Consider the following 22,692-nt stretch of genomic DNA (forward strand, 5'->3'; position numbering starts at 1 on the left):
AGCAAATAAATTGCATCTGAAAGTACAAGTAACTTTTAAAGACTACCGTATAAATATAACTGTTATTTTAACAACAGTTAAAATGGGGAAGTGACATTTGCAGTATATCCACGAATAAGTTATACGGGGTTTGTCTACCACTGGTTTAGTGCAATGCCTATTACTTTGTATTACATAAATGTACAGCTTTGTAAAACATGCTGGTTGACCCGTTAAATCATCGGTTTAGAAAAGTGTAAACATTGTATTGTAAAATATAGTGCAAGTAAAATAAGCACCCGTCAGAGTATTCTTTATTAGATTAGTCCTGCTTGCAGGCAGACAGGCTATTTAAAATCCCGATTGACAACAAACTCCTATTGGCTAGTTTACGAACATGTAGAGCACGTGTTTAACTGCTGGGTAGGTGGTATTTCTCGAACAGGGCCACCTAGCGGCGCCTCTGGCAAAATCATTAGAATTTTAAATATTCGAGATTCCAACTTTAACCGAAACACTGGCCGAATCATTGTGACAGGATTACCACACTTTTTTAAAGTCTGATGTTCATGATGTGCGATTGTATGTTATTTTTTCTTCGTGAGAAAAAAATAATAAAAACTGGTAAACTATTTGGCTAAATCGTCACGTTCAGTTAATGTTCTTTGCTTTTATTGCCCGCTACTTAACTAACAACGCTCGACGTTCTCAAAATTAATGTTTTGCTTCGAGTCTATGAAGCTGTTCGTGAAACTATTTTATTTATTACAGCACGAATCTTATGTGGTCGACAAGTCTATATTATTCATTTCCACATAAAAAAAGGAATCATTATTATGGTATCCTCCAAAGTTTTTAATATAATGATCAATATGTCATCAAATTATTTTAAAAATATAATTTAAAACAATATGTCATATAATTGTTTTAAAAATATAATTTAAGAATAGTTCCCTACGCCGTACCCTCCTCCCCCTGGGCAATTCAGTAGCAAATCTGATGTTTTTAATGCTAAAATTCAGATTTCGATACCCGCAATGGACAGAACACAGGTAGCTCATTGTGCAGCTTTTTGGTCATCAACAAACAAAAAAATGTTCAGCAGACATCCAAATAGATTTATTCTGCAGGACATTATTGAGTTCTCACTTTGAGAAATCACTTTTATATTGTAAATAGAAAAATCAAGCACTGCTTTTTCTCTGCTAATAATTGAGAAGGGTCTGATCGTGATAAATATTTATTAATAATTCAGTAATCTGAGAAGTTAAGAGTACAACTTTGGCTTTGGTACAAACTTTTAATAGACACAGTCAAATAATTTAAAAGAAAGGCTAATAAATATACTCAAGAATAATCTAAGAACACCACTTCGTTAGGCCTAAACCACACAAAGATGAGCAAAATAGCCAATTGACTGTTGTAATTATTCTTTGTTTCTGTCGAAAATACTGAGTGTAATAAAACAGCACAGATACGAACAATGCTAGAGAAACGTTGATTGTCACAAAAGTTTTAACTGTTAAAGTTGACTTGTATTCAAATTAGGAAAGTTCATAATATAGTTAGGTGAAACGATGGATTACTTGGGTCTCTGGATTATTTCGAGTTAGAACGTAATATTTTTTATAAGGGTAAATAAGATCAATAGCTTCTTAGAGTGGTAGAAAATTGGTAAATTTTATGTTGTAATTGAAATTTTTTTTACGAGTTAAACATTATCTCTGTCGTCACTATGTTTTGAGGAATTAGTTAATTGTTTTTTGTTTTTTTTTAATACTTAAAATATGTTATTGCTTTGTGCTGTAAATACTGTGTTGAAAATATACGCTCATCAAAAATATCTTGGGAAATGGCAACAAAAATGAGATTCTAAAGATAAGCTGTGGAGACATAACTCTATTGTTCACTAAAATGAACCACTTTGTAAGTCTCGATTTTTTTTCCTTTTTCAGTAGCATAATGGCCTTCATTTGTCAGAAACTTTGTTCTTTTTAATTTTCGTTAACTATGGTTGCTGTGTTCCATTATATAAAAGTGAAATTCTCAGCTAATGAAGGCAGTGCGCTTTTGTTGTTACATTTTATTTTTTAATAATACCGTGTTAAATTAAATATGGACATAAATGTGTAGTATCTCAAAACCTTCAAATTTCGACAGTGCTAAAAGACGTTTTTGAAGGTTATTTATGTGCAACTTTGTCGGTTAATTCACGTATGTTTGTAAACAAGGGACTTTTCGTTTGAATCGAAACACAATCAAGATGATCAGTAGTGTGTCCGCAGCCAAAATAAACTTCTGCAGGACACACTAGTGTGTTATTAACGGGAGTGATAGTTTAGCGACTTTCGATTTTCTGTATCTCGAATCGTGGTAATCCAAACTAACACATTTTCAACCACGCTGCGTTTATCATAAACAGTGCAGTTGAAATCTTTTAATACTACGGATCGTTGCGCCACATCGGATACAATAGATGTATTAGTGATTAATGGTTTAGACATTATTTTTATCGTTATGAACAACGACTGTTATGGTATCAAGTAAATGAACTCTAATCATCATTTTTATTTAACTTATTTATAAATCAGATTTTTAAACTAAGGAATGGTAACACAATATAATTTGTTTACTTTCTTTCTAACACTTATTCTATTTAACTTTACTGTGGTTCAGAAAAACGGACAAACCACAAGCTGTTCTTTTCGTTCCCGGTTCGAGCAGTCAACCAGGAGAAATCTACAATACTGTTCCTAAAATATATGACTGAAAGTAAAGAAGGGTATGTTACAACACGTCAACCATAATACATTTGTCGTATCCCAGTCGACTAGATAAGCCCTGGTACTGTGGGAAAGGCTTTAATATATATATCATCATTTTTTCATGAACAACAACTATTATGATGTGAACTAGATTGAGTGAATTGTAGTTATTAAACCAGATTTTAGGGTAAGGTTTAATCAACAACAAAATAGTGTTTGCTTTAATACCAATGTCGATTACTTACTTAGTTGTTTATTTTATGGAAATTAATTTTACCTTTATTTAAAAATGACCTTTCTCGAAAATTCCGATGGTTTGTTTTGCTTATGTTTTAAAAATATTGTATTAAAAGTATATTAGGTGGTTTACTTGTTAAATGTTTTAAAAGTATGTTAGGTGGTTTATATAGTACCCCAGTTTTCTTCCCAGCCTTGAAATACATGGACACAGGGGCAGTCGTCACTATGTACTTAAATAGTAAATTAAATAATTAACCTTTTGAACTAAGAAAAACAAATTCATAACTTTTTTAAAAATTTTGGAATTAGTAGCGAACTGATTGATACTCAGTCAAAATATTAATGGAAGAAAATGGGTTATAGTTATCACGCCTGGTGATTGTCTATGCACCACGTTGCCTCAAAAACGCCGTCTGTAGTTTGAGACCGTTGGTACACTATAACTGACGTTCAGATTCCTTTATTTGTTCCTATAACAATAGCCCAAAAGATGTTGATGGCTGGTGATTACTGAATGACTACCATCTTTCTAGATTCTGTCAGTCCAGAATTAAGGTGACTATTCACGATAACCCTTGTGTTGCTTTGCACAAAAGTCTAAAACAGTTTCCACAACTAAGTTATGGGGACGAACATCGGTTTGTAGACCCTGAGAAAAAAAAAATCGTATTCCCGCAACGCAAAGTATAAACTAATCATCAACATTGACGAATTCGGTTATTCTGGGCTTTACCACGAGAACCGGTAAAAGAGTGAAAAGAGTTTATTTGAAATGCGGTATATCTGCCACATACCATGTTCACGTGTAATGTTGCCAGTTTCACCAGTTAGCCTAACTTTAATGGATTTTGTTTTGAGAGACTGTTGTACAAACCACAGTGCAGTAATCATAGTGATAAGTTCTCTTGAGTTTCCACAGAACCTAAACAATTACTAAAAATATATGCGAATTGTAAACCCTATTGATACCATAATATGTATAATTTAGTTTGTTTGACCCTTTCTTTGCTTCTTTCCCTCCTCCAACCAACCCCTACCTTTATTTGTACAATAGTATGTCTACGGACTCACAGTTACGACAGAAAGTGTTCGTACCCCTGCGTCCCGAGTACTTTTTTGCTCATGACTTAAAAAGTCTCACGATTAGGATAATGAAAGTATAGTATATTATAAATATTATACTAACACACATCTACATATTTTTTTATGTAAATTAAACGACAAATAACCAAACATAGGAGGAGCAGAAAGTGTTTGTGCGTCTACTTTAATCATCAGTTGTGTAGCCTTTCAGGTGAATTACTTGGCGCAATCTCTCCTCATAGCCTTCTATCATCGTTTGACAGTACTCGAATGGTATTTTCTTCCATTCTTCTTTTCAGAAGGCCTCCAACTCTTGCAAGTTTTTCGGACGATGCTGATGAACCCTGGTCTTCAACTCATGCCAAACGTTTTCAATTGGATTGAGATCGGGTGACTGCGATGGCCACTCCAGAACGCTTATATGGTTCCTATGCGACCAGGATTGCACATATTTCGATGTGTGCTGGAAGATCCAACGACGCCCAAGCTGCAAGTTCCAAGCATTATTCTTGATATAAATGCCTAATATATCAACGTACTATTTTTTCATGATTCCGTTGACGCGGTGAAGGCTGCCTACACCAGAAGAGCTGAAGGAACCCCATAGCATGATCGAGCCACCTCCGTGTTTAACTGTAGGGACGATGTTCTTTGGAAGATTTCGTTCCCCCTTCTTACAGAAAATATTGCGAACATCATTGTGGCCGAAAACATCGATTTTAGTCTCGTCTGACCAAAGAATACTCTTCCAATAGGTAAAGGGTTTATCTACATGCTTTCTTGCATGCCTCAATCGTGCTTCTAAATGAACAGGCTTTAAATATGGAGTTCTACGAGGACGGCATGCTTTGGACCCAGAAGAGCGTAACATGTTCGTAATTGTAGAGGTGCTTACTTCAACCCCAGTTTCCCTTACCAGTTTCTGTATGTCATTACGTGTTAAACGAGGATTCCTACTAACTTCTCTGAGAACCTTCGTCTTGGTTCTCTCTGAAATTTTGGTGGGGCGTTCGGAACGGAGGTTAGCAGTTGATCCTGAAAGCTTAAACTTGGCAATTATGCTTTGAACAGTAGATTTCGGCACATTATGTTGTGTAGCAATACCGGAAAGTGACACACGAGACTTTATTTTACAATAATTCGGTTTTTTAAATCAATGGAGAGTTGTTCCTTTTTGCCATTATGACCAAGCAGATAATGACGGAGACAACGCTAAATTACCAGAAGTAAATGTTTTGCTGGCTAAATTCCAATAATTATGAACCCAGTTTCTAGTTCTGGAATGGCATAATGTAGTTTATTTGCCAGACTAAATAAAAGTTTTACGGGAATATCAGTTTTTTTACACGTTCTGAACTGTACGAACACTTGCTGCTTCTCCTATTTTTGGTTATTTGTTTATAAACAGTTTATTTGTCGTTTAATTTACATAAAAATGTATGTAGATGTGTGTTAGTATAATATTTATAATATATTGTACGTCTATTAGCCTAATCGTGACACTTTTTAAGTTATGAGCAAAAATTACTCGGGACGCAGCTGTACGAACACTTTCTGTCATAACTGTACAACGCGACAAACTGGGTTGCTGAGAACAGATAACTTGTTGTGTAGGTTTGTGCTTTACTTCAAACAAATAGTCTTTCCTTAATCTTTATCAAACTTTCTGCATCGCTTTTTGTGCTTGTGAAAGTCGATATCAAAGCAACATTATCGTACAATGCAGTGAGATAGCACCTTGTGGATTAATTAGATTAAAATCATAACATTGTATTTTGTATAATTAGTGTGAAAGTAAACCTAACGACATAAATAGAACATATATACACGTAAACAGACAAGCGTTAAAAAATATGATAGTGTGTGACCAGTTGGTGAATGGCAACCGCAATAAGTGGTTTCATGATATAGTGATTAAACAAAACGCCTTAATTTGGGACGATCGTGTTTATTATTGTTCATTGCTACTGTGATGACGGTCAACGCTTGTTTGTGTAATTAATTATAACGTTCCAGAACCAACAGAACCCCTAACGGCACTTTCTTGGAGGCTACGAATTAACTTGCTTAATAGGCATGCACCGGCCATCTTGTTGAATGTAATTTGAGCTGCTAAGCCTAATTGTGCGTTTCGTCATGTTAAAAAGCTATTTCCAAGTTAACACAATTATTTTCTTTGCCTCAAATTTTGCAGCTTGATTTGTTGAAGCGACTTATCGGATATGATTTTCAAATCGGTGCTGACCAACTGTTGTTAAGGTTCTAGTGAGCTCCTGTTCTCCTTCTTCAGGTCGTGAAAACTTTTTGTATTAATTGAAAGAAGGGATATTACAATCAGTCGGAAGTGAATACTCACTAGAATAGTTACAGTAAAAATAAGAAAAGAAAAACTGAACAGAAAGTTCAGGAATCATTAGAAAAAAATAGCCATCCACTATTCTGTTCTAAAATTGTATACATTCACTTAATTTTTCTACAAACAAATACCTGAAAGTAAAAAAAAATATATATATATCCATTTTATCCACTGCTATATATAGTTCTATGTAGTTAAAATATTGGATGTCTAAGTAATAAATTGTAACCATAGGATGAAAGATGCAATGAGAAAAAAATATTAAACTTTAACACTGGAACAAAATTGGAAACTAAGACAAATAAAAATTGGCTTGAGAAAAAAAACACCAGAAAACCCCAAGCATAAACAGAGACTGGAAGACAGATATAAACAATATTTTGAAAATTGGAGCTGAAATATTACTTATTTTACACCATGTACAACCAGTCAGTAACAATAAGGTGGGCATTTATCCTCTTCATTCAGAGAGGGGTTTTAGGTTAAACTGATCTTCTTCACCCAGAATCAACATTTGTTTCTAATAAATCCTTCTTATTGATATGTGTGTGTGTGTGTGTGTGTGTGTGTAATATTACATTTTAATCTGTTTCAATAACAATGTATATCTGATTACTTTCAATGACAAAATTAGATTAAAAGGTGATTTATATTTATTAATGCTTCTAAATGTTTTTCCTTAACGTCCAAGGGTTCCAGATTCAAATCCCCATCACACCAAACATGCTCGCCATTTCAGTTGTGGGGGCATTATAATGTTACGATCAATCCCACTATTTGTTGGTAAAAGAGTAGCCTCAAAAGTTAGCAGTGGGTGGTGATGACTAGCTGCCTTCCCTCTAGTTTTACACTGCTAAATTAGGGATGGCTAGTGCAGATAACCCTCATGTAGCTTTGCACCAAATTTAAAACAAACCAAACCTTAACTTCCTTTAACAAGTAGAAAGGCTCTTTGTTGTGTAGTTATTCTTAAGTATTTAATCTTTCATTTAAAACATGCATGGAAAGTTGACCAATAGGAAATTTTATCAGTATTTTAATTGGGAAAATTTGTTGCTGTTCGTATAACCTTATTTTGAATAATTTGTAGTATTGATAATTACAAGGCAGACTCAGAAAAATAATTTATATAGACTTTATATATTTTAATTCTTGTTTTCTTATTACAACAATTTTGTTTATTTTTCTTTTTTTAAGCATATTTAATCTGGTCCATCCTTGTTTTAACAAGCACATTTATGTATTCTGCTGATGGGAAATATTCTGTCAAAAGTAACACCTAAATATTTGTCATCTTGAACCACTTTAGTATTAATTTTATAAATGTGTGGTTTTGCACTTGTAATATATACAATAATTTATTTTTGTTTATTTTTCATATAAGATGTAAAAAATTGAATTTTGTATGGATTTAAGTAAATTCTCCATAGTTAAGACAATTACTCCAAGTTGAACAGAGCCAATTGTAAATTTTGCAGTATTACTGATACTGAATAGTCTGTAACCCACTAAGCAGTACGAAGTCTGTTCAAAAAATACGCGGACTGACGTCATAAAACAAAATGTACTTTATTTAGAAGTTACAGGTCTGGGACCCCTTCAAAGTACTCTCCTCCCCAACGCACACACTTATCCCAACGGTGTTTCCACTTGTTGAAACAGTCCTGGTACGCTTCTTTTGTAATGTTCTCCAGCTTCTTCGTCGCATTTGCCTTAATCTCGGGAATCGTCTCAAATCTTCTTCCTTTCAAGGGTCTTTTGAGTTTAGGGAACAAGAACTCGCAAGGAGCAAGGTCAGTGGGGAAGAACAGTGATCGAGTGTTTGGCCAAAAACTCACGAGTTCTGAGGGCTGAATTTCGCAGCAACGTGGTGCATCTTCAATTTTTCGGTCAAAATCTCGTAACAAAATCCAACTGATATCCTACACTCTTCAGCAAGCTCCCTGACAGTAAGACGTCGATTTGCCCGCACCAGGGTGTTGATTTTGTCGACGTGTGGGTCGTCAGTTGACGTGGAAGGACATCCAGGACGCTCATCATCTTCTGGACTGTCGACCATCCTTAAAACGTTCATGCCACTTGAAACATGCCGTACGATTCATAGCAACATCACCGTAAGCCGTATTAAGCATAGCAAAAGTTTCAGTCGCAGATTTTCCAAGTTTAACACAAAATTTCACAGCAAGTCGTTGCTCCTTCAGGTCATTCAGGAGGAGAGTACTTTGAAGGGGTCCCAGACCTGTAACTTCTAAATAAAGTACATTTTGTTTTATGACGTCAGTCCACGTATTTTTTGAACAGCCCTCGTAAAATGTACCCTAGGCTTTAAAGGTGACTGCAGAAATAAAACTGGAATGCTAACTTCAAGAGGTAAGTTTTTAACTTACTTACCTCATATGGTGGTACCTTATTTTTCAATTATTTTTTTCTTTTTTACTTGGGAGAGCAGTCACCTTCCCACAACTGTATACAGGCAGTGAATGGTGATATAGATGTGGGACATTGTGGGCTTGAGTACCCACATCTCGCTCTCTATATTTATATTACCACTCCTTTATTTTATTTCTTTATGTAAGACTAGCGAATGGAGGTTAAGAATGATGGACAGTGTATCCCCACATTTTTTGTTTTGGCTTGTTTTTAGGCTATAACAAATTAATATAATTGGTCAGAGGTTTTTAGTGCAGTCCTTCCTTTTGATTATGTTTACTTAACTTTATCAGTATTAATTTTCTCTAAAATGTATATATATCATCCCATTTATTTATGTAAAGTTCAAACTTGAAGTTTACATTTGTTATTGTGTTTATAGCAGTTAACTTGTTCATGTATCTATTTATTTATAATTGATTTGTCTATTCTATTTTATTTAGAAGATAGCACATAGCCATGCATAAATATTATCTGATAGACTAGAGGAAAGAAATATAACCAGTAACACCCACTGGCAACTCTAGAGCTACTAATGTCAGACCGAATAATGAGATTGATTGTCACTCCTATAGTGCACTCATGGCCCCAAATTGCAAAGCGCGTTTTTGCGTTAAAGGATCGCGAAACCTGATTCTCTGGATTCACAATTCAGGCACGCCCTCTACATTTTGCTTCAACATCCATTCTTTTCTTTCTTTCTTTTTGTATTCAGCAATTCGTTCATTAAATTATATCTTTATTGATCTGATCAGATTTGTAGATTGTACTGTACACATCATAAAAAATGCAGTGAAACCATTAAGTTCACTTTGTTCGTAAATTAAATATAAAATGGGTTTTCCACATAAGTAAAGTAACTAGTTTTTATTTATTGCAAATACGTGTTTGTTGAATTTTTCTAACACCTCCGTATATTTCACACAAAATCGGTTTCTTCACCTCTGTATTGTGTAATACTCGTAAATTACTTCACTTACATACTCTGTACACGTGGTGTTAGCTTGGTTTCGTGTTTTCAATTCGAACATCTTTCAGCTTCTGACATCAGTATATAAAAAGTAGTATATGCCCTTTGTTACGACGTGAGACGCGCGTTGTGGTGTGTTGTTGAACTAAACAGAAATTCAAATGAATACATTTAAAAAATTAGCTGTCTACAAAACGTATGTGTTCGAGGAGAGAAGTGTACTCGATATTGAGTTTATATCAGCTTTAGACATGAAAATGTATGTGCTCTAGTGATTTAAATGTCGTGGTTTATTTTTTACCAAATTGTATTGCATTAAATTTACAGAAATTTCTAAATGCATGTAGTATGAAATCATTTACAACAAGTAAACATCTACGTTTACAGGTTTGCATCTTTATCACTATTTGCGAGGTATTAGAAGAGTCATATAGGATTAGCTTAATCGGGTTTTAATAATTAATTTCTAAAACTATAATAGCGTCGGCATGGCCAGGTGGGTTAAGGCGTTCGACTCATAATCCGAGAATCGCGGGTTCGAATGTCAGTCGCACCAAACATGCTCGCCTTTTCAGCCGTGGGAGCATATAACGGGACGGTCTATTCCACTATTCGTTGTTTAAAGAGTAGCCCAACTGTTGGCGGTGTGTGGTGATAACTACCTGCCTTCCCTCTAGTTTTACACTGCTAAATTAGCTAGTCATCACCATCCACCCCAACTCTTTGACTATCCTTTTACTAACAAATAATGGAATTTACCGTAACATAATAACGCCCCCACTGCTGAAAGGCCAGCATGTTTGATATAAAGGAGATTCGAACCTGCGACCTTCAGATTGTGATTCGAACGCCCTAACCAACTGGCCATGTCGAGCCGGTCAGAGAAGAATATCCCAACAGTGAATGTTTGGTGCTTTTAACTAACTGCATTCGTTTCGTGTAATCGTGTTTCTTTTAGTAGCGATTAAGTACCGTCTTTAATGATAAAGTTTCTCAAATATTTAGAAAACATTTTGTAAGTTTTATTAATAAAGTTTGCCTCAAGCTTTCTTATAAAACGTAAAATAAACTAAAGCTGGTAACCTTCAAAGAGTACTTTAACACGTTGGCTCCTAAGCCTATTTTGCCAATACTTTCCACGGTCCCTACTCGTAGCCCCCCACTAGTACAGCGGTATGTCTCCGGATTTACAACGCTAAAATCAGGGGTGCGATTCCCCTCGGTGGGCTGAGCAGATAGCCCTTTGTGGCTTTGCTATACGAAAAACACACACACGCACCCTACTCGTAATCTAAGAATCGCGGGTTCGAATCGTCGTTACACCAAACATGCTCGTCTTTTTAGCCGTGGGGCGTTATGATGTATCGGTCAATCCCACTATTCGTTGTTAAGAATAGCCCAAGAGTTGGCGGTGATGACTAGCTGCCTTCTTTCTACTCTTACACTGCTAAATTAGGAACGGCTCGTGCAGGTAGCCCTTGTGTAGCTTTGCGCGAAATTTAAAACAAAACAATCCACGGCCGGTCCCATTAGTAATTTTACAATTACTTTTGTAGGAAATGTATATGTAGCCGTTGTGTCCCCGCCAATAAGTGACGCTTTAAAAAGAAAATAGAGCATGATTCACCTGTGGGTTGTGTGGGTCTTACTGGAAGACTATCACGACCCAACGGTGGGTCGTGTGGGAGCCAACGTGTTAATAAATTGAGGTGCTAATTATATTACGTTTTCTGTGTATTGAGAAGCGTCATTGAGGTATTTCTCTCATGTTTGCATGTTTATCTTAAACGTGTCAGCTTAGAGAGAGAACATAGCCATAATTACGAGGAAGTCTATTGTAATATTCAACAACGAATCAAGAAGGAAAATTTTGATGAAGGGCATTATTTATTGATTTAGTTTTGCCAAACATGGATATTTAGCCAATGAAGCCTCATTATTTGGCAACTAATTGAACACTTAGGTCACTTGAATCACACGCTGGCCCGCCTTAAATACAGAGGGTTGTCTGTTTATCGGCGTGAAAATCAATAACTTCATATTCTGATACAATTAAGTGGTGTGAAGTTGACATTCCAAACGTGTTAGATGTCGTGCTGCGAAACACAAATTATAAGTTGTAGTCTCCACTGAGAGGCTTAGAGGTTTATTTCTTTTTATATATATACTGTATATGTACGTGTATGCGTCTAATGTGCTTTTGTTGGATAATCACTGGCCTTATAGGTCTTTACTTCCCCACCCCTGACCCTTTATATAACCACGTGGTTTAGGGACTTGCTATGTCTGTGAGTAAGCTGCTTCATACAGAGTGTGCGTTGAATAAAAATATCTTATAAACCACATGGTTTGCATCTCCTGTGTTTATAGCTGTTTGATAAGATTAATCAAGTAGGTATTTACCAATACAAATTAATGTGGCCGTGTGCTTGCATAAATAATTCACGTGCATAGCAAAAAAGAAAAGAAAAACGGCATTCGTTTTCTAATTGCACTCTCGGTAGAGTTGCAGTTGAGAAATAAATAACTAGTCCACACAAGATTTTATTGGTTATACATTGTGAAACTTTTGTTTATTTTGTTCACAACGTTTCACTAGGTTCACCTGGCATTGTCAGGTGGCGCAAAAGAACTGGAGCTTACGGAATTTAATTTAAACAACAAACACTGTTATAGCACTGTTATAGTAATCTACAAGCATACAACTGAACATGTGCAAACAAACAACTTATCATTGAACTGTAAATTTTAAATATAAGCCCAAGTGTTGAAATACGTTTCATGTACAAAAGTGAAATGAATTAAAATAAATGTAAATGAATACAATTTGTTAATAATAGGTCTAATTTGTTAATTAATAAGGCGTCTTTTATTTTTCACCTATTAATGTTGTCCTTTCTATTTCGTGGAGATATGCTCAAAAAACATGAAATGGAGATTTTAAATGTTCCCGCAAACGGGTACGAAATTGCCTTCTAGTCTCATTAGTATAACAGCTTTTACAAGCTGTACATTCAGTTATATACACATTTTCTGAACTTATTCCTATACTTTTGTACTTTCCGACTTTCCGTATTTTTTATAATATGAAATGTTTTGAATGAATAATGTAATATTATTTTCACGCATATATTTGGAAGAATAAATTTCTTTGTGTCAGTTTTAGCTTATTTTTAAAAGAAGTAATTACTTTATTAACAACAGTGGGAGGAAAGTTTTGTACTTAAAACTGAAATTAAGGTTTACATTTTTTAAAACAATCGCTGTCGGAACTTATTATTTTATTTGTACTGATAGTTCCTTTTAGTATGCCTAGCTTTTGGCATTAGTCATGGAGGGAATTCCATTGAACTTAAAGTCCACTGTGAGTGTTCTTACGAAATACGGTGATTCGAAAGCCTTTGTTATTTATTTATTTTGACAATAACATTTAGAAATTACAATTTGTCATCAGTTTCTTTTTCCAACTTGAATTTTATGTGTGGATGTGACAAAAGGTTTTATGATGTACAAGGGATATAAACGTGTGAATTAAAAACAAAACATTTCTTTTTGATATTTGGAATAACTAGTCCGCTCATTCTATGTTAGTTGTCAGAGGTCAAAAGCTAATTCGGTCATGACATTTGTACAATTGTCTTGAGAGAAATGTATAATGAATGCAGCAATATTGAATGCACACTTGCACATATTTCTCTTATCGTTTCTGACAGGATGTAGCACCTTTTAGTTATACATCTACACTTTGGATATAACACTTTTTGTGTACACAGTTACATTTTAAGGAATGACTGTATACAAAGGATCGTTCAATGAAACTTTGTTGAACATTCATTTTTAGATTAATCACAAAACACTTATTTGTATGTGTGGTTCATAATAAATTAACTGTCACGTATGTAGTTGCAATTAGCAAACCCCCAATAGCTCTATAGTCCTTAGCAACTTAAACTTCAAGTGGAAAGCTACAATCTACAAATTTCAAGTAAGTATGTAAGATATCACTTGGAAATACAAATAAATGAGCTATAACAATGTGATATCGTGTTCTTCTTTATTGTGTAATGTTAAAACCAAAGTTATCGCATTCCAGTACGAAAAGACTGTTTAAAAATTAGAACAATTTCATTTTTGACTACGTATGGATTGTCATATCATATTCTTTATAGAATTTAAATAAACACTTGTACACATGAACATAGACATATCTTGGACGTTGTAGAGGAGGATAAACACTCAATATCAGCATGATATCCAATGAACCCCGCCAGAGTCAGCTACATCAAGGCCTTTCTGTAAAGAAGACAGGTTGCTGAGATATTTGCAGCTAGATAAAGTTATCCAATTACATACAGTGCAACCATTACCTACTATGGATACGTAGTGTTTCAGTATTTGGTAAGAAAGCGTCAGTAACACACCAGGATGGCCTGCATGTCCTAGCCACAAGCATGCTGGCTTTTTATTCAACTGTCACTTTCAAGGTCTTCTGGCGGCCGCAGGCGGGGTGTATAGGCTGTTAATTGCTTATATAAAACTTGTTCAGGACCAACAGTGAGCATGTGCAGCACATACATAAATATAATTAGTGAATCTCTCTCTACACACAAACACACACATATATCGCTTGTATATTTGCACGAATATGTAAACAAAAGTGAATGTAACAATATCTAATGAAGTTACGAAAATATTTTTAGCAATTTTAAGTAACATTAACATATTACTGTTGTATTTCTCGTGCCTTTCTGTTGTATTATTTTTTATGTATTTTTAAAACATAACCCTAATGTTAATTTGATTCTTTACGTGTATCTACAATGTTGTTGAGTGTAATTCTCATTGTTACAATTCCTCGTCTTTCTTATTCAATAATTACCCAAATATCTTTGTGCGCTGTCGAAACGTTTCGTATCTATCGTAAGTTACTTCACTAAGGAGGCTTAAATGTTGTAAAAATTATACCACACCGTGACTTATTTGATTATGTATTAAGTAAAACATGTTTTTAAACTTAAAATGCTGCAGGTGTGTGTGGTTCTTCATTAATATAATTTTATATGTTGAAACTCCTTCCCACTATCACAAAATTTCGTGTTTAGCAAACATAATGAAGAGACGTAAAATACCCATAAATAACTTGTATCTGTTTTTACCACGTTATGAAAGTAATCTCGAAACAATTTCATGAAATTGCTTGTAATTTTTTTTGTAGATAATATTAAATAATATTCTTTCTTGTGAAATGAATTATAGTTTACGATAACCTGCCTCACTTAAGCGGGTTAATCACCTGGCGTATCACGTTAGGTTTGGTTTATCTACGTACGTATCCAATAGAACATTCTCCTTGGTTTTTAAGTTCGTTTTCTAAAGCCTCGAGTGTTTTCATTTAGATCTTCTGACAGCAAAAACCTTATGTAGCAAGCAACTTTGTTATTTCACTAGCTTAAGAATTTTTGAACCGCCTTGCATGTAATAGGTGAGTGAGTTAACAGGCTGTGGAAAAGTATCAAATAGAAGGGCGGCCTACTCGGGAATTGGGAAGTCCCCTAGTTATACGAGTCGTGACCTCTTGCTATGGACCTTTCCAAGCTTACAGGATTTGAAATTCAAAACTAAGATAGTAATCTGTTAGAAGTTACAGAGATAAATGAGTTCACGATTGTAAATGATGGAACCGTAATGCAGTGTTAAAGTGTATCGTTTGATCAACAACTGGGAAGATGAACACAGTTTGGTAGGGTGGTCTGGAGAAATACTTAACATGAAAAGTTATCAGTGTCGGCGGAGACTGTAATAAATGCAGTGATGTTAATTACTCACTGTGTTATGGTAGTATTATTTGTAGTTAGTTATGTGCGTATACACGCGGGGAGATGGGGTAGTGTGGTCAAATCATATTTTACCTCTTATTTTCAATGGAACGAACTACATTTTATCTTTTGTTTTCACCAGTTGTATTCCGTAATAAAGCGATCAGTTTTCGACTGTCTAACAACTGAAAAGATGTTAGTAAACGTTTTAATAAAAGTGTATAGTGTTTATGTTTTTTTATTTAGTGTAAAGTACTATTAATACTTCGATGCTTTAAATGAATTTCTAGTTAAAAATGAAAACAAAACAATGTAATTAAAACTAGATGTAAAAACTTAGGCGCGCCCTAGTGTGGTTAAATATGTTGCATTTAAATTTTGTTTGTATTTTGACTAAGCACGAATAAATGGGCATTGCGTTGATGATTAAAGTTTGCAATAAAAATGAAGTATATGAAAATTGCTGAAGTGTTATATATAAACTGCATTTTTTTTACGTTTCGCCACAAAACGTAATATTTTTACCGCTTTAAATGTTTTTGTATAAGATAATTCTCAGTTTGAAGTTTAATACCATAAGTTATTTATGCAGTAAATCAGAATGTGCATAATAGAGTGTCAAATTATTTAATTGCGGTTCAGCAGATTACTGAGTGTTTTTAAAGAGCTGGCTGATTGTAAACACAGTACTCCAGTAGATGAGTGTGGTGTTTTATGTACTTAAGTTATAATGATGTCTTTGAGTTTATAAAGTTGGTCCTGAGAGATATAATGACATAACATCTCTTTTTGTTAATGCATTTCAGTTATCCACAGTTGTATATTTCTTAAAGTATCACACTGCCATAATTACAGGTAAACTGGTTCAATAACTAGCACATTAGATATTCCTAAAGTATCACACTGCCATAATTACAGATAAACTGGTTCAATAACTAGCACATTAGATATCCCAACCAGACGAAATTGATTCGAGATGTTCAATTTTCTTAACTATTATTTTTAGAACGATACAACACTAAGTTTATAAACTAGTAGTGCGTAACACCGCTACATACAACACTGTTGAAGGGTTGTTTCTCACATAACTATTTTGTGGTCTGTGTTTAGACAGCGTTTAAGTTATAGTAATTAAGTACAGGTGTCGAAGATTCAGACCATGTGACACAGTAATAAAGAAACAATAACTTTTGTAATGCAAATAAAAAGCATCTCCGGTACTTACAATGTCCTGCATTTTAAATACGAGGATAATAAAGATAAACAAATGTTTATAATAACACAATCTTGTATGATGTGCTTTAACATGTGGTATGACTAAAATTATTAATTAACTTAAATTATTATTACTTATGCAGTCGCAAACAAATAGAGATTTTAAAAAACATGTTATCGAAAGTAAGCAGTCACTCCCCCAGGGATTCACCATGCTTAAGTGGGGGGGGGCTCAGTGACTTTGCGCTTTGAACTAGTTGTAGGATAGTTTTAAAGCTAACTCGTGCCGTGTGTTAAATATGTCCTTTAACAAGCCATTTTACTTCACTTATTCCAGTCTACCCACCTGTTAGCTGGGAGTTAACTTGCGATGAACTGGCATTATCTTTAGGAATGGTATATCTTCATTCTTATCTGCTTGTGCCAATTAAACAGCTTAACCATCAGATCCTATAAGCCATCTCAGAATAGATGGAATTTTACCTGAGACTTTAACCATGTTCAGTTGAGGTGGAGTGGGAGGGTTTCTCATGTTTAAATCTAGTAGTGCATTTAGGTTTTCGTTTCGTTTGTTCAAAATATTTTAGTTATTTTGTGCAATATTTTAATAATATGTATGTGTACGTTTTACACTGTCTTGTTTCGTGACCACACACAGTTTAAGAACCACTGCTCGACCAGATCTTTATGTGATTTTAATTCTTAATTACTGGACATAGCCATTGAAATATTCCATACTAGAACCTTTATGACTAGTTACTTGAGAGCACAGCAGAAATATTAAGATATTTTAAATGAACGTTTGGTTAATTATGAATGAGTTTTATTTAGGTGTTTAGTAGCTACTTGTATACCGCAACAGTTGGTTTTCACCTCACTATTTACGAACAGCATATTATTCCAGCATAGTGTTTCGTTCATTGGCCTATACCTGAAACAGGTAGTTCAAAATAACATTACACATTTTGAATTTGTATTAATAAAAAAAGGCCTTTTCCATTTTGCAGTAAACAACGTAATCATAATGGATTTTGGTAATAAGAATCAGTTTTTGTTATTCTTGGACGAACGGACCAGCGTCTCGAGTCTTTCTACAGCTGCACCAATTTCATTTCAGGGAAAGTAATATTTTAAGGACAGGGGTGGAATGAAGTAGGTGGGTAGGGAACTTACCACCTGTTTGTGATCTTCTTTATATATCGGTCGTGGGCGCAGGTGTCATGGACTCATAAAGTGTTGGGTCGTTCCTTGGTGGCTGGACCTATAAAGTAACGAGGGACTTCAGGCAAAATATGGGGCGGACAGAATGAATTTCATAGGAAGATGAAACTTCAGGTCTCTTACCCACATCTTTAAAAGTTTGTTTATTTCAGCTTAGCAATTAAGCCGAAATAAAAATCAATTGATTTGACTTTACGACCCATTTGTTTCCTTTACAGAGAACACATGTGTATCCGCGAATAGAACAAGGCGGATAATTCGTGCATGCTTCATTAAATCAAAGGATAAACATCGACGTCGTAATTCAAAGTGGAGCCCGATGGGAGTGGCCTGGCGTGTTCCTGGTTGCTACAAATTTGTGCATACGGGAACTTTGAGGTTTTTTCTACCTGTCTTCTAAAAGTGCCTCTGCTACACTCTCCTATTCATGTTGATATATTAAAGGTTTTGATAAGACAGGTTGTAACGATTAGCAAAACGTAATGAGAACACCGAGTATGCTGTCTTAAAACTATACTAGATGCTCTGTGTGTTTTTTTATAAACTGCAATCAAATTCTATGAAAGCAAGTGTAACTTTTTATACTACAGAACTGCCACTAGATGGCGATCGCGTGAGCTTGGCTTTTATCGCTCTGAATGAATATTTAAAAGAGTATTCTACTGTTGATTCAACTTAAAGATTAGACTTTTAAAAACAATTTTGGATCGATTGGTGTTGCTATAAATTATTATGTAGATAGTTTATAGAAATTCTGTATACAAATTTTTATAAAATGATTCCTTCGTAATTTATCTCAATTTAATTCACAAGTTTATTGAACTTTAACTTAATGCTAATGTAAACCAATAGTGACATTTGATAACAGGAAAAAAATAGTAGAACATATATTTATTGTGCTTCGAATAAAATGTTTAATTGTAGGTAGAATGCTGCAACTTATATAACTATCTGTGGTAGCCTTGTTTGTGTGTGTGTGTGTTTGGGTAATGGCGCTAAAAGTTAACCACGGTTGTGTATTTTTAAATATTATTTTGACTGTTTTTTATGTTGAAAGCTTACACTCTACAGAATATATCAACAACATTCAAAAACAAAAAAGGGAATTTTTTCACATTATTTGTTTCAGAGCAATACTGTCATCTCTCTTAAATTTTAAAACTTTGAATTGAGGAAATATTAGTGCTCATTTGCAGTGTTTTCTCTTTACAATCCTAGTTGGTGCAGGTCGTAGAGAATTACAAGAATGGACACACTGGTCAGCTGTCTGCAATAACCGTCTCTCTCCTGTTCCTTGGATCCTCTGCCAGGATCTTCACCTCTATTCAAGAGACAGGTGATTGGTTGATAATCTTCAACTATATATCCGCCGCTGTCGTTAACTTTTTCCTGGTATTCCAGATGGTATTATATTGGAATGTTGTTCCACAGAAATTGAAAAAGAGCGACTAAGATGTTCCCAATTCAGGCACTACATGTGCCTAGGTGGCACGGGAAATTGCGGGAAGTTCTGAAAATAGAAAAATATGCTTCTGAAAACTACCATAATATAATGTAGACCGTAAATGTCATCTTTGTGCATTGATTTCTAATGATATGTGTAGATAAAAGGGAGTTTTAATTTATTTTTCTATTGATTTGTTTACAAAGCTCGCAGAATAATATTGTTTTTTTAGAAACAAAATAAGATGAATGGTAGTTTGATTTAAAATTTTATGCCAACCAGTGATTAAAAGTTTTCCCAACATTCCATAGTGTCATAGAAAACATTGCACATCAATAAATTGGAAAAGTGAAACAAATAGAGTGTATCACTAATATTAAGTTTGTATTGGGGTACATCGCCGTCATAGTAAAGAACACGTGGTTCTTACTGGGTAGAAGAAATATGATATCATATATAAAACTATTGTATACAAGGGTATAAAGAGATTTCTTCAGTATTAACACAGAATGAACTATAAATAAAACTTTTAATAAGGATGTAATACACCAACTGCAGTTATTTCACTTACCACATGATGTTCAATTATTTAATTTTAAGATCAGTTATTTAAATGCCGAAAGCAAAAAATGCATCAAGCCTTTCAACGTTATAAAGATTTATTGGATCATCTAAATAAATTTGTATATATACATATATGTATATATCTATGTATAATCCAAAACTTCACGATATGTGTATGAGGCTCGTATCACAGTGTCGTCTGAAGAGCCCATTTGATTTTCGTTTGTGTTATTATTTACCTAATCTTGAAGACCTAATACTGTTACTTCATTTTAAAGATAAATAACCGAAACACGTTTTCATCGGTAGAAACTTACAACTTTCAATATAATTACATGCATTTTGGGACAGTGTGTGTGTTATAAGAGTAACGGGCAAATCCCACTGTTCGATTAGTTTTGACCCAAGATTGATGGTGAATGCTTTTGACTAACTGCCTCCTCTCTAGTGTATCAGTTCAAAATAAGAGACGGCGATGCGTAGATAGACATTTGCATGAGAAGTTCTGAAACTTTGTTATTTAAATAACGCTTCGAATTTAATCCAGAATTTCATGTTTAATTGGAAAACGTCTTGTAAAAGCGTTGTTCCTTGAAATTCCTTTAAATTGATTGACTTTGAAAAGATAAATTGATTTGATTTTAAATACACTTTTGCTGCGTACCATCATCTTCGAGTCAATGTAATTTGTAATAATCATACACCAATGTACAACATCAACTTTATAGGTGTTTTAGTGTTGTTTGGTAACTTCTAATGAAGTAAAATTTATATCTAATTAAAATTCGACTTGTATATTCAAAGAATTAAAAATAAGAAATTTTATCAATGGTTAGACCATCAGTAGCCGTTAATATTCTCAAAACATTAAGTTTAATTTGTTTGGAAATTCCCACAAAGCTACATGAGGGCTATCTGCGTTAGTCGTCCATAATATAGTAGTGAAAGAGAAGGCAGCTAATCGTCACCACCTAGTGCCATTTCTTCGGCTACTCTTTTGCCAACAAAAAGTGTAATTGACTGTAAAATCGTAACGATTCAACGGCTGAAAGGACGACCATGCTTGGGGAGCCAGGGATTCGAGCCCGCAACTCGTTAATTGCGAGTCGAATGCCCTAACAAATCATTAACTGTCATTATGATTAAGGGTAATGTTATAGTATATAAAGCGGAGTTTTTGCAATTATTTTCTTTAAAGATGAGATATTGTTAACACTAATTTGTCAGCACAAATGTATAACATTCCTAACCAACATTTAGTGCAGATTTTAAGTTTTTAATTGTATTGGTATAGTGAAAAAACTAAATCTTGTCTCTGAAGTTGTGCAACGTATGTTTTCGAAGAAAACTCTTTATGTTTCTTAGTAAAACGTAAGATATTTCAAGAGCCGAGTATGGCTTATGGTAAGCATGCCGAACTCACTTTCGGAAGGCCCTAGGTACCAGCTATGATAAGCCGTTGAACACTTTCAACTGTGGAGACGTTATAATTGCGGCAATCATTCCTCCTTTTCTGCTATTCGACTTAGAAGAACTATATAGGCGGCAAGTACTGATGCTAATTGCCTTTCATCTGATTAACAATTCTGAATTAAGTATGATAGTGTTTGTTTGTTTGTTTGTTTTGGAATTTCGCACAAAGCTACTCGAGGGCTATCTGTGCTAGCCGTCCCTAATTTAGCAGTGTAAGACTAGAGGGAAGGCAGCTAGTCATCACCACCCACCGCCAACTCTTGGGCTACTCTTTTACCAACGAATAGTGGGATTGACCGTCACATTATACACCCCCACGGCTGGGAGGGCGAGCATGTTTAGCGCGACTCGGGCGCGAACACGCGACCCTCGGATTACGAGTCGCACGCCTTACGCGCTCGGCCATGCCAGGCCTAAGTATGATAGTGACTAAGCCTTAGGAGCCTCTGACCTGGCCGTTTAGTCCATTAATCCGATTATCTGTGAATGTTACAGTTAAAAGTTATTGTTTTATTGAAGTAACAGTTCTAATAGATAGCATTGTCCAGTTTGTAGTTTTTATTTTCCCGGACTTGTTTGTCTCGGTTAAATAACGAGATGTGGAATGTTTTCAGAAAATCGCCAGATGCGTGTAACTGGTAAATGCTATATATACATAAAAGGTAATTGCTAGAAACAAAATTGCATTTAGTTTCTATTTTCTAAAGTAATCACCCCATAACGTGTTTCTCTCCTCCTACATTGTTCTTTCCACATCTCAATACGACCTCTCGACCTCTTATATTTGTATTATGTACTCTGATGGTAAATCTCTTGTAAATAAATAAAATGAGCAAAGGCCGAACACACATTTAAAGAGAACTGAGCGTAAGCTCAAGAATCAATAAAATTAGTGCGTATTTTCCTGTAAATCGATACACGAAAACACGTGTTAGTCTTCTATCACTGAATAATCGTCAAACGTGGAGATATAAATTATTATTCCTTTACTAAGTTATTACACATAGAAATGTACCATCATCAAGAATATCTAACAAGTTAAATATTGATTTCAACGACTAGCTGTAAAATGGAAGATATTTGCTGATATCTTAATAAATCCTACATCATACCTAACTGACAATACTACCAAACTG

General features: G+C 34.6%; 1 protein-coding gene across 1 annotated transcript in view; it reads left to right on the forward strand.

Annotated features, from left to right (window-relative positions):
- The window catches only part of LOC143232246 (mannose-P-dolichol utilization defect 1 protein homolog), an 89,089-nt gene extending 69,212 nt beyond the window's left edge, over positions 1 to 19,877 (forward strand). The window contains exon 5 of the mRNA XM_076467416.1: positions 19,294 to 19,877. Coding sequence (XP_076323531.1) covers positions 19,294 to 19,527 — 234 coding nt within the window. The 3' untranslated portion in view covers positions 19,528 to 19,877. The remainder of the gene's footprint in view (positions 1 to 19,293) is intronic.
- The last annotated feature ends 2,815 nt before the right edge of the window (positions 19,878 to 22,692 follow it).

Source organism: Tachypleus tridentatus, chromosome 11 (assembly GCF_004210375.1).
Source record: "Tachypleus tridentatus isolate NWPU-2018 chromosome 11, ASM421037v1, whole genome shotgun sequence".
NCBI lineage: Eukaryota > Metazoa > Arthropoda > Merostomata > Xiphosura > Limulidae > Tachypleus > Tachypleus tridentatus.